Below are 13,928 nucleotides of genomic sequence, written 5' to 3'. Positions count from 1 at the left end.
TTATCAAATATCACACTCGTTTTATGTTGCCCTCTTTTACAATAAAAAATAATGCAAAACAATTAAGTTTTATTACTCAGATAGATACATTATCTAGATCAGTGATTGATAACCTTTGCCTGACTTGTTTTACTCATCAGTTATCCTTATGGTTAGTGCATTTTATGTGTGGTCCAAGACAATTCCTCTTTTTCTTCCTCAATGTGGCTCACAAAGGTGTTGGATGCCCCTGCTCTATATAATTTATGAATAAATTAAACAGAATTGGTCCGAGAGCCTGGGGGCAGACCAACATTTATTAGCTGTAAAAAGAACATAACAATTAAAATAAATATAAAGAACGAGAAAAAGTTGGTTGTTTGCATATTTTATTTTTCTTTTTTTTTTTCCTCAATTCTTTTTTTTTTTTTATTTCCAACTGAACACATCTGGCATATTTTACACTTTTGCAATAAAACATGGTTACAATAGCTTAAGGAATTGATATATCCAAAATATTTCACCATGATTTCAAGATGAAATGAATTCGTCTTCCAGGTGTTCAATATCCTCCAATTCTAAATCTACAACTCAAGATATTGCTTACAGACTGATGAATAACTTAATATTTACGCAGACTCTGCAAATGTCTCGAAATCCAATTTTTATCTTTTTTTTTTTTTCGTTTTTAAATACAAACAACAATGTAGAAGAAACTCAGTGGTAAAACTTACTAATACAAGGTGATGAACAAATAATTAATCACATCAATAAATAATGATATGTTTCTGGTGCAAAGTGCCAATACAAATCATTTTTTTATTTGACTTTTTTTCTCTTAAAATAAATGACTGCAAGTGTGTGTAAATTTTTGAGAAAATTACATTCCTGTTACATGCCTCATAGCCCTACTGACACAATATGTACATCTATGACAATACAGTCACTAAATATACAAAGAAAGAACAAGTGGATTGACCCCTGGATGTGTCATTTTAACAGTACACTGTGCAGGAAATCCTGACAGCCATCAATTTAGTAGCATAAAACACACAGCATCATCAGTGTCTTAGGCTAAGAATTTGGCTTTTTGGTGATGCCGTTACTGCATCTTGGTAGACCGGCACCATTTTTTTGTTTGTTAACTACAGCCTAAGCAATTCAATTAAAAACAAAAACATAAATCAACTTCCATCTTCATTGACCTCTGCTACTTGTTTGCTGTGGAGAAGTTTAAATTTCTGGTCAAAAACTGGAATAGTTCGGCACCATAAAATATAAATACCCTTTTGCAGGGAGAAAAACACCAGGGCATATGTAATTGTTGCCTTATCTCTCTTTTATAATGATCATAAATAAAATAGGTACAGCAAGTGTGAGAGATCTATGGCAAACCATGGCTTCATATCCCTATGTTACGAAGGTTTATAGGATTTGACGTGAAAGGGAAAAAAAGAAAAAAAAAAAAAACACAAAAATGCAAAGCATATTTTGGTGTGAATGTTAAAAGGATTGGATAGACCCATATTCAACCTTTTAAAGCAAGCCGCGTCCTTTTTTTTTTACGTTTCCAGAATATACCTGCTCCACCAGGTTTAAAGTACAAGCACAGTTTAGCTTCACGATAAAACTAAGAAACTTTTTTTTTGTTTGTTCTTTATACAAGGTTTTACTTTTACAAAAGTATCCCTTTTTAAAGTTAAAGATGTGCATCTGATGTACAAAGTATCAAACATATTTTTTTTTATTTTTTTATTTTTTTTTCACAGCTTGAAAAGAGGCTGGAAATGGGATGTAAGACGTGTGGACTAAACACCATCACAGCTTGGACACAGTCTTCTCCAGAATGTCTTGTTTACGCAGTGTGTCCCACCAGTTTTTTATTTTATTTTTCTTAGAAAGAATGAAAATTAAAATAATTCTGAGACTCCATTTCATCGTCAGTTTGCATGGTACAAGCGTGCCTTTAGCAGCTGGTGTTCAGTTGTGAAAAAGAAACACAATGAAAAGTGGCTTTGCTGACTACAATGTACAGCTATTGCTGGGTGTAATGGAATGTACAACGGAGGAGCTCTACGCAGACTTGCTTTTCCACCGGAGGTGACAACGCCTAGGAACTGCAGCGCTTGTGCTCTCAGCATGAAAACTTGGCATTCAGCACTTCAGTCAACCTCAGTATCTGTTCTGATGTTCGTAATGCCACCGATTAAAATCTATGTTAAAAGCTACAATGCTACCAGAAGCCATGCCAGTGATCAATGTCCTGTAAGGAGAGAAAAAATGAAACAGTTCAAGAACTATTCTTTGCATTCATTGCCTTGTATAAAGTAGGCCAAAACACATATAATGGAGCGGCTTTTACCTTTCAAAGATTTGTATTTCTGTCTATCTAGTCCTCTAAAGCCTGGTACACACTAGTAGTTTTTTTGTTCAACCCAGCAGGCTGAAGAGCACAGGAAGAGTTGCTGTACTAACAAGCCAATGTCAGTACACAATCTCCCTTGCTGTGCTATTGTGTTCTGACAGGGAGACAGCGCTCTCAGCCATTGGCCGATCAGCAGACCTCTTCGATCAGCTGCTGTACACAGGAGTTGAATATCAGCCGGTTTCTATTGAATCGGCCAATGCCACCTGATATTCGGTCCTGTGTGCATGACCCTTAACACCACACAGCCGGGTGGATAACACCACCTACAGTTAAAAAAAACAGTGGTGTCCTATCTCAACCCCCAGTCCACTGATTGGACAGTGGAAAAGTAGCCAGAGAGTGATGAGGTCCATTCCTCTGATCCCTCTTCCAATTGGCATGTTCCTTGTCAGGACATTTGCAAGCAGCACACTTGATTGGTTCCCAGTCCTGTCTATCTCTCTAAGTTTGAATGCTGCTGTACAGGGGATGCAAGAGGTCTACAAGAATCTAATAGCAAGTCAAATTCAGGTATATGCATTAGTTGCATTAAAAAAATAGATTTATATGTCAAATACTGAGCTGCACTAACTCTTTTTTTATTTCTGCCTGGAGTTTAGTTTTAATTATGTATTTCTCTGAAATTAAAATCTTTTCCAACAGAAAGGTTTCTGTAAAAGAGAACGTGGAAAAAAAAACATTCCTAAGAACAGACTTCACAAGATGCTGCAATTACCTTTATTTATTTGAAAATTATTCTCTGCTCCCCTCTTTGATTCAATTTCACTTTGTTTCCAGGACCTTTACCCCATCCAATGAGAAAACTTTCACTGGCCACTAAGGCTGTGTTCACTAGACACTGGAATGGTAGTTGGCAGCTTAGACAAAGTCAAAGGAAATCAAGGCCAAGTAATAAAAATCTTAAAGTAACAAACCTATACTATTTGGGCCACTTGATAGGAAGATATTGTTAACCCTTTTGCTGCCGGGTCCATACGTCATATGGACCTGACAGCGGGGGCGGGGTGGGTGGGTTCACACACAATCCTGTACCTGCAGTCACTGGCAAAGGCAGACTGCTCACACACACCCCTGGTACCGGAGTTCCTCTGCGCTTTCCGGGTTCCCCTTGCCCCTCTGCTAGCCCGGGAGCGACATGGTAGGTGCAGAAGGGGAAGGAGAAGAGTGGATGCATGTCTGCTCTCTCTTCCCTTCCTGTTGTGACACGGAAAGCGACGTCTATGACGTCACTTCCAGGCCAGCCACTCGGTGTTCCTGGATAGCTTAGCCTGGAAAGGATGTTTTGCAATGTGATCTGTGGATGCTGACTTTTAATATAAGGACACTTACCTGTCCAAGGATCTAGCAATGTCCTCACTGAAGCGGATTCTTCATCAAGCGCTGCTATTTTAAGTAAGGGTAGCCAGCATTGAAGCTTGGTGGCTTCAAAACCAGTTTCCTATTGTGCATGAGTTGTGCTAATATTTGTAAATGGTCCCGCAGTATTCTTGGCCCTGTGATGTGTCCCAGAATTTTGCAGGGGATGGGGTGAATCCTCGGCTCAGATCTTTATGGCGCATTTGACTGGAAGTGGGAGTGTCAGAACAAGGTACCCGCTCTCCCCTCCTGCCCAAAAAGGGCGGCAAACATTTATTTGGTTGAAGCTCCTCTTTAAGGATGCCAGCATTAAAATACTAAGTTTTTACTACTAACATATTGCATCACGTCTAGAAATAGCACATGCAGTATTTTATTTTTTGTGTTTTTTAGTGAATTGCAAACACATATTTGAAAAACACTATAAGTTATTTTACAGTTGATCTTAAAGTGTTAGATAACATTTTGTGAATTGTGTGGTCAGAACATAAAAATGTACGATTGATACTTTTCTAGTTTGCTCCCAATACCAGGCACACTGCTGTTGAATTGGTGGTGTTTTCCCTTGCTGATTAACATACAGGCTACTCTTTGTTATCTATTTAGCAGTATGAATTGTAGGCCAACTGATTAGGAACAAGTTTTTACAATTTAGTTAAATTCTCTATGTGCATATTAAAAGTTAAACATAGTTGTAGATGTAGACTCACCTTTGATCATGTGACAGATCCATTGCTCGTATTCCAGCATCACAGCCGGGGTAAATATAGAGCTGTTTAAAATCACAAGCTTGCCAGACTTCTACAACACCATTATCTCCACCAGTCACAAGGTTCTGGCCATCACTGCTCAGAAGGATTGCCTGGATGAAAAAGAACATAACATTCATTCACAGCCCTTTCAATTAAATTAATTATTATGGCAGAAAATTTAGACAGTACAAGACAAAAATTCTGATTTACTGGCTAGGCAAAGATCTACAGCCAGGAAGTGAGCCCTGGCAATAAAGTAAAGCCTTGGGGCAATAGCGCCTTCTAAGTTTAAGAGCCATTATTATTTATTATACATGTATGGCAATTTGATGTTTAAAACCATTCTTATTTTACAATACTGATATTCTGTTTGCATCAGCTAGACATTTATCGCCTTAACGTTCACAGCACCACATCAAATTGGAGACTGAGCTGTCTTCTCTTTTATCAAACTTTCCCATGAAATTTAGATTCATATTGTGCTGTAGAAACCTACCGTTTCCTAATTTACTTCGAAATTTTCACTCTCAAAAAAATGTGGAGAATCTAAACAGTTCAATCCCTTTTCAGTCACCTGTATGAACAGCCCACAATCACTCATAACTTTCTGGGCTTTCTTCAGCTTAACACAGTGTGGCCTGAGACAGCCATTAGAAATCAGAAGGAAGATGCTAGTTGATTGCTATTGGTAACAGACAGGACTTTTCAGGACACTTTTTATGCATTAGGTCTGGAAGAAAGTGTACTTTGCTAGCCATATTTACTGCCATTTCCAGCTAAGCATTTGACAATTATACTCACAAGCAAGTCTGCCAAGAATTATAACAGGATTACATTCTCTTGGGGACCAGCAGAGACTTCAGGCTCTGTTGAAGGGTAAACTCCACTCGAAATGATTTCAGTTAAACTACATCTAAAACCAAAACGTTTTCATTTTGGTTAGAGCAGGTAAAGGTTAAACCCTCGTTTTGTCGTTTGTGTGTTTGTTGGGAAGATTTTCCTTCACTCCCTGTCCTGCAGTGGCGGTGCATCCATAAGGGTGCAGGGACGCCACCCCCTCTCTCCTGCCACCTCCTTGCATGAATCTATGGCCACCGCTACCACCCTCTATTCAGGCGACCGTCCCCTTTTCAGGGGGCGGGGGGGTGTTTTTGAAGCACCTGATTAGAGCATAGGTGTCAAAAAAGGTGACCTGCGAGTGCCCAGTGCTCGCAGGTCACTCAACTGTGTTAGAAAAGCGAATGAATATTCGCTTTCCTAACATTAAACAGCCGCTCCGCCAATCAGGTGCTTGGATCTGTTACCCATCACCTGATTTGATATGGCACAGTGGGAGCATTTGATATGGCACAGTGGTTGCATTAGATGGCACAGTGGCCACATTTGATGGCACAGTTCCCACGTTTGATGGCACAGTGGCTGCGTTTGATGGCACATGGGCCGCGTTTGATGGCACAGTGGCTGCATTTGATGGCACAATGGCAGTAATTGATGGGCACAGTGGCGGCAACTGATGGGCACAGTATCTGCGTTTGATGATACAGTGGCTGCGTTTGATGGCACAGTGGTGGCAATTGATGGACGCAGTGGCTGTGTTTGATGGTACAGTGGCGGCAATTGATGGATGCAGTGGCTGTGTTTGATGGTACAGTGGCAGCAATTGATGGGCATGGTGGCTGCATTTGATGGTACAGTGGCGGCAATTGATGGACAAAGTGGCTGCCTTTGATAGCACAGCGAGGCTGCAATTGATGTGGTTTTAAACATTTTGAGCACCAGCTGCCACTGCTGTTCTGCAGGCACAACAGGAAATACTTTCAAATTTAGACAAATACCTTCTTAGACCATTGCCAAATGAAGAAGAGTCCCCATTGGAATTTTTTTCTCTATTCCTGTTCTGATGACTGCCTGCAGAACCACTGTTCTAAAAGTTAATTTTAAGAACTAGCTGATGCACCAAAGAAGCCAATTTGCGCACTAGGCATAAATATACCTGATCTTTACTGGGCGAAGCAAAAATGTTGTGAATTTTGGTAATGCACTGCTAAATATCAGATGTAAAAGGCTGAACACAATAAAAGCAAAATATGAACATCTATACCACATCGAGTTACCAGTATTCACAAACTCTTAGTAGCAGAATAAAATTTTTCCAGTTTTTAATGAATCTTGGGGTTCGATATTTTAGCTTGAAGATGCTGAACACAAAAAAAAAACAGATCAGCGCCTACCCTGGTTGAATCAGTGATCTCCATCTGGCCAAGAAGCTTGCCATTAATGCTGAAGTTGCAAAACCGCCCTCTTTCATAATATATAATACAATGACCTTCACTGGAAACAGAAATCAAACGAGGGTATAAGCAATTCTCCGGGCCCTCCAGTGCTCTGAGTAGATCTCCAGTGATGGTGTGGACCAAGCATGGACCCTCTGTAAATAAATAAATAAATGAATGAAAAGGATTGCGTAGCATCATACTTGAGCTAGAGAAGAACAAGTTGTCACATATATTAATCAGCCAGGTTTAATGTTCAAAATCCCCATGGCAGTGTTCAAATAGTATGAACATTCTCAAACTCTTTAGTAAATCAGATTCTCCATGTTGAATTACAGGCATCACAGTCCAATGTAAGCTAACTCTGAAAGAATGTGTAAACCCAACATATTCCTGATATGTGCCTGCAGTACCATGTGCTTGTATGAAAAAGTATCCTGTTCCTTTTGTATTGCTTCCTTATGTGAAATCTCTGCTGTGCCTGCTAGTTCCCTCTGCTTTCCTTTTAAAAACTGACTACTCTAAGCAGGAGAGTACATTGTCAGTTCTCTAGCTATGCTGGGAATCCAGCCTGCTCTCTTCCACTGCACAGCCATTCACTAGGAAGCTCAATGTGCTGCTGTTTTTCCCTCCCTAGCTCTTATGCAGCTGAGAACAGAGGGGATATGATCTTGCAAAAAAAAAAGGAAAAAGGGTATTTATATATATTTTTTTAAATCTATACACAAATGTTTTGCCTTTCATTCCTATTTTAAACTGAATGGGTTGCTTTACAAGGTGATTGTTTACAATCACTTTAATCTAGCCCTGCGTTAATACACTCTACTTAGGCTGGATGGCATCAATGATATAAAGTAAACAATAATAATGCATTAAGTAGGTGTAATACAAATTAAACCTACTACAAAATGTTGTAATCTAGTATAAAGTATGTTATTCAGTGCCCAGTATGGGTAGAACAGGGTTTCCATTTTTCACCACATCCCATGACTTAAATAGAAAAATGTCCAAAAAAGCAGGACATTTAAGGTACCCCATTACTACACAAACTTCAAAAGTCAACAATCCATTTAATTAATCCATTAAAATCAGATTAATCCAATAACAATAATCTGGTTTTATTGCACAGTATAAAGCTGAAGTTACATATTTCATGCTACAACAGATGTTACCATCTCGACGTCCCAGGTTTGATTCAGCAAGTGGCATATGTGCAATGCAAAATTACAATTTAAGCTTTGTGTAATATTAAAATGTATTAGATTATTAGATTTTTATTGTTAATTTTGTTTTGTATACAGTTCAGTTTGCTACAAAACTCCTGAAGAAGCTGTAAACTTGGCAAAACATGTTGAGTAATTGCTTTTTAAGTAACTGTTTTTTGTACATTTTTCTAGTATAAATGATGTAGAAAAGGAAAGTGTGCATAATGTAAACTTCAAGCAAGTTGCAGGCAACCTTGGTTCTTTTCCGGATTGTGTAGTGTTTATTGGATGTCAAGTCCAACAGAATTTATCCAACTTAATAATATTCAAAAGCCTTATGAGTCCCTTCAGAATATCATTTTTTTTCGTTCATCATTTTATTTTAGCCACTTCCTCATCCTCCTCATTCACTAAAATATAGATGAAGCTGACTTATTTTTTTTATCTCATTGTTAACAAATAATGCTCCCTGGACTAGAATAGCTGCATACACAGGTTTTTCTGTGAAATACCCAAGGCCCTTCTTGCACCTATTTGCCATATTATTAAGACCAGAAAAGAAAGCAGCAAGACAGGGAAAATTAAGTGTAAGAAACCATGCACATTTTATAAAAATTAGCAATTTCATTTCATCGTTAACAAAAAGAAGATTTTTGTCTCTCTATTTTTCTAAAATCAATTATCTTCAAATTAGGTGCAGACATCTGCTGGGTCTGAATACAACATCTTTCCATGTTCTACGTTTCGATGGGCTCAATACGTGGCTGAAGCTAGCACATATGTTAAGATGCAAGCGTCAATGCAAACACAGTAGCCACTGACAAATGGCACAAAAAAGGAGTTAAATTATTCAAAGCAAATTGTAGGACATTCAGACAAGGTCAGTGGGCTATGAGGGAGGAAGTCGTACACATATTTACTACAAGATTCTCCGCGCCACTCCTCCATTGTCTCTGAAAGTTAGAACACAGATGTAAAGAAAATGCGCTGTTTCTGGGTGATCGCCCCTTTTGTTCTTTCATTGAATTGTGGATTATTCACTCCTCGCTGCACGTAAATGAAAGTAATTTGGCAGCTCAAAAAAAGTCACTGAGGAGTCTGTAATATTGTGAAGAGTACATCTCACATAATCATTGTTTTCCTGAAAAGAACAATATTGAACTCATTTTATGTGGCCTTTCTCTCCGATGGCCTTTTAACATAAAGCTACCTAGTTTTAACTGTAAACAATCAATAAGCAATGCTTCAAGTAGTTACCTACTACTATATGCTTTTATTGCTCTTAATTGATGCATGATACCAAGGGCTACAAGTGTCAGTACAGAGTGAGGATCGATCATTAAATGCTTTATCCATCTTTTTACATATCTGAAAATCCTATTATGTCCTAAAGTGTAAGTTCATTCTAACTTAAAAAATTCGGCTGAACAAGAAAAAAATTTAATTTATCACTCCATCCATGCTAAACAGCATGGAATGAGAAATCTGCAGTGCTTGCTTTTGTATTCAGACAACCGCAGCGCCCTGAATACCTTACCAGTGACAGCATCTTATAGGATACAGTCATTGTTTAGCTAATAATTTTCCAAAATGTCCACCCAATGGCTCAATCCTTGGCTGATTCCTGCTGAATTTCAGCCATGTATAGCCAGTTTTTTATATTCTTGAGGACAGCATACAGCTGTCATTACTTATCTGGCCCCTCAAAGTGTGAGTGACAGTAACTTCTGGCAGGGATTGGAAATGAATGTCAAACATCCCTCTATCCTTACCTACAGTGCCTTGAAAAAGTATTCATACCCCTTGAAATGTAAAAAACAGTAAGTGAAATGTGCAGCACTAATAAACTGTCTTAGAATGAACCAAGACTGAATAGAATAATAGAAAACAAATAAAACAGAAGTCCAGAAAGTGAAATGATTTAAAGTCCATAAATGAATGAACGTAACATCATAGTGACTTCAAATTTAAGGTTTGTGTAGATAAAGTTGGCAATAGATGATCCACCACCACAAAGGCTTAGCAGAAAGATTGAACCCAAAGAGGCATACGCCTAATGAGTCAATCAAGCTTATGGTGTAACACATCAGGGGATACTGGCATCAACATACACGACCTCCGGTCGTGTATCCTTTGGTCCTTCACAATGATACTTTTAATGAATAGCCCTCCAAGGGAGTATTAACAGGTGAGCCAGATACCCTTTGATGACCCCCCCTCCTTCCCCCCTTCTCCCCCTCTCTGTGTAACCAACCTCCCCCCCCCCCCCACGACCCCCCTTTTTTTTTCCTTGTTTTGTTTGGCTATATTTGGCTATTTTGTAATGTTAAGCTGGAAACATGGCATGGAGATGAAACTGAAAATGAAAATTGAAAATAAAGATTATACAAAAAAAAACAGGTGAGCCAGATGAGTTATCTCTGATCCGGGCATATGCCACCGCCTGCACAGGACCTTCCTTAGATGGGGGTCACAGCACCGAGATAACCAGAACCAGGATCCCAATTTGAAATATATGACAAAAATAGTTTAGTCTCTAGGAGCAAATGAAAACTGGTATAGTACACTTGTCATCAGAGATGAATCACATATTGGCTGCACTGACATCAATAGTCCCATTCACTCCAGACCGTACTTATAGAATTTATTTAAAGCATAGCATAGAGCTCATCCATTTTACAGCTCCAACTGTATAAATCCACAGGGGGACAGCACCTGTATCATCATGTGCCTGTATATCTTCCCCTGGGAATGTGATATCCCTTGAAATTGTCCACATTTTGTCATGTTACAAGTCGTCAGTTTAGGTGGATGTCCATGTCTTGGTAGGTTTGCAGTTATGCCATACTCCATTTTCGGATGATGGATTGAACAGCGCTCCATGAGATGTTCAAAGTTTGGGATGTTTTTTTTATAATCTAACTCTGCTATAAACTTCTCCACAATTTTATCCCTGGCGTGTTTCTTGGCCTTCATGATGCTGTTTGTTCACTGACGTTATTTAACAAACCTCTGAGGGTTTCACAGAACAGCAGTATTTATACTGAGATTAAATTACACACAGGTGGACTCTATTTACTAATTAGGTGACTCCTGTAGGCAATTGGTTCCACTAGATCTTAGTTAGGGGTATCAGTGTAAAGGGAGCTGAATACAAATGCACGCCACACTTTTCACATATTTATTTGTTAACAATTTTGAAAACCATTTATCATTTTCCTTCTACTTCACAATTATGTGCCATGTTGTGTTGGGTTATCACATAAAATCCCAATGAAATACATTTACGTTTTTGGTTGTAATATGACAAAATATCGAACATTTCAAGGGGTGTTTCCCATGCTTTGCCATAGACTTCCATTAGATTGGGCGGTTTGAGTGCATTTTCTAAAAGTACACCAAAAGTCCTGCGTGCATGCAGATGTACTGCACACATGCAGGACTTTTGGTGCACTTTCAAAAAATGCACCAAAACTGCCAGATCTAATGAAAGCCTATGGCAAAGTAGGGGTAACCCACACAAAAACTGCGGGTACACTGTGCTGTACCCGTGAGGTGGGAAAAACCACAGCAGATAAGTGTCAAAGCAGCCTTAAAGACTCATTCTGAATGCCTCATTGGTTATCCCCTATTAAATATATCTCTCCGCATAAAATACTAAGCTGGGCACCAGCAGAAGGATAGGATTGTTACTATACAGGAATAGTCAACTTTCATAAGTCAGGGGATCTCCCCATGGCTACCTTTGTGGCAGTACTTTGCAGTCTATGCCCTTGTACACACGGTTGGATATTCCGACAACAAAATCCGTCAGATTTTTTCAGACGGATTTTGTCCGAAACTGGTGTTGCATACACACGGTCGGACAAAGTTGTCGGAAAATCCGATCTTTCATAACGTGATGCTGTTTTTTAGTTACGACTGGACTACGTAGTAGCCAATAGCTTTGGTCTAGGAATTAGATCTGAGCATGCGTGGCACTTTGTCCGATCGGAATTCTCTACAAATGATCGGACAAAGTCCGATCGGATCATGTTATTGGAAAATTTTTATATCCAGCTCTGAAACTTTGTTGGTCGGACATTCCGACGGAAAAAGTCTGATGAAGCCCACACACAGTCAGATTATCCGAGAACACGGTCCGATCAGACATTTTCCGTCGGTATGTCCGACCGTGTGTACAAGGGCTTAGTGTATCACTATTCAACTTAGCATCACCAATCAAATGAACAGAGTACTGGACAAAGCTTTTAATCTGCTGGATCTCTTCTGGCAGTGCCTGTGGTCCACCAAGATCTTGTAACAGGTAAAGCAGACTTTAGAAAATGATATGCTCTTACATACAAGTTGTGTTCCCTAAGAATGCAGTGACACCTGTCTCGCTCCTAATGAGGGTCACTCATATTGTACAGTGTTCATTTCATCAACAAAAAAAATGGTGTCCTAATTTTCACCAGTTGCATGTTTTTAGTGGTGATAACTAAATGAAAATAAAATGTGAATTTAGTCAATTGATAAAAAATAAATGCCAATTTTCATCAATGAACGAAAATGTGAGGGAGGGACGTTTACCCCCTGAATTTCCGCTTTTCTCTGAGCTCCACCTGTCTGTTAAAGCCTCAGCCCCCTGACAAGCTGTATTGGCTCAGAGACACAGGCTCCCTCTGTCTGCCTGCTGTCCGGGAGTTCTGGACCAATGCCCTGCAAACCACATGGCGAGTGCTTCCCCTCCCAGCAAGGTAGCAGTGCTTAGCACTGTGTAAAATAACAGCCTCCCCAGACCAGTTTTCTGCCCTGTGGACTTCTCCATCCTCACTACATGTTTTTAGATTTTTACTCCAGGGGTATATGATGAGTTTGGAAATTCTAGAGAAATGCATTACAATTTAACTAAACCCATTCGATTTTAGTTGACTAAAATGTAAGGCCGCGTACACACGGGCGGACTGTTCGCCCAACTTTGTGTGGGCTTCAGCGGACAGTTTCAGCGGACTGTCTGACGAACAAAGTCTTACGGAATTTCCGTAAAACTGTACGCCTCTTCCTGACAACCCTGGCCGTTGGTTGTCGGGGTCTGCGGGCGGGGGGCTTATCAGAATCCGGGAGCCTTCTTTAATAAGGGGGCCCCCGGATACCGGCCCCCCACCCTATGTGAATGAGTATGGGGTACAATGTACCCCTACCCATTCACCTGTGAAAAAAAGTACAAAAAAAAACACAACACAGGGTTAAAATATTTTATTGCACAGCTCCGGGGGTCTTCCGTCTTCGGGGGTCTTCTCGCCGGACTCCCCTGCTATCTTCTTGTAGCTCTTTTGCTAGCGGAGGAGTCCGGCTTTCTTCCTCCCCGCCGCCGGCCTCTTCTCCCGACTTCGGGGGTCTTGTCCCCCTCTTCGGTTCTTCTGCCGGGCCACCGCGCCTTCTTATAGCTCTTTTAGAGGCGGTGGCCCGGTCTTCTGTCGCCGCCTTCCGTTCTTCTGCCGGGCCACCGCGCCTTCTTATAGCTCTTTTAGAGGCGGTGGCCCGGTCTTCTGTCGCCGCTGTCGCTGTCGCCGCCTTCCGTTCTTCTTCTTCTTCTCCAGGAGATGTTGACACGACGCTCTCTCCGGCCGGAATGCCAGAGCCGCGCTGCGCGGCCACTTATATAGTGACAATGGGGCGGTGTCACATGGTATATGTCACATGGGTTGGTCACATGGTGACATGGTCACATGGCCCCCTTACGATGTCATAGTCCCCATGTGACATCAAACCATGTGACCAACCCATGTGACATATACCATGTGACATCGCCCCATTGTCACTATATAAGTGGCCGCGCAGCGCGGCTCTGGCATTCCGGCCGGAGAGAGCGTCGTGTCAACATCTCCTGGAGAAGAAGAAGAAGAAGAAGAAGAAGAAGAACGGAAGGTGGCGACGGCGGCGACAGAAGACC

General features: G+C 40.5%; 1 protein-coding gene across 9 annotated transcripts in view; it reads right to left on the bottom strand.

The window, feature by feature from the left end:
• Positions 1-351: 351 nt before the first annotated feature.
• NBEA (neurobeachin) overlaps positions 352-13,928 on the bottom strand; it is a 901,556-nt gene continuing 887,979 nt past the window's right edge. For all 9 annotated transcript variants that reach the window (XM_077484128.1, XM_077484132.1, XM_077484134.1 and 6 more), the window contains 3 exons: positions 6,747-6,943; positions 4,474-4,625; positions 352-2,242 (listed from right to left, as the gene is read on the bottom strand). In XM_077484128.1, coding sequence (XP_077340254.1) covers positions 2,152-2,242; positions 4,474-4,625; positions 6,747-6,943 — 440 coding nt within the window. In that variant the 3' untranslated portion in view covers positions 352-2,151. The remainder of the gene's footprint in view (positions 2,243-4,473; positions 4,626-6,746; positions 6,944-13,928) is intronic.

Source organism: Lithobates pipiens, unplaced genomic scaffold, assembly GCF_037356315.1.
Source record: "Lithobates pipiens isolate NorthernLeopardFrog02 unplaced genomic scaffold, aLitPip1_a1.2 Scaffold_16, whole genome shotgun sequence".
Lineage (NCBI taxonomy): Eukaryota > Metazoa > Chordata > Amphibia > Anura > Ranidae > Lithobates > Lithobates pipiens.
This window is presented reverse-complemented; position numbering and strand designations above follow the sequence as displayed.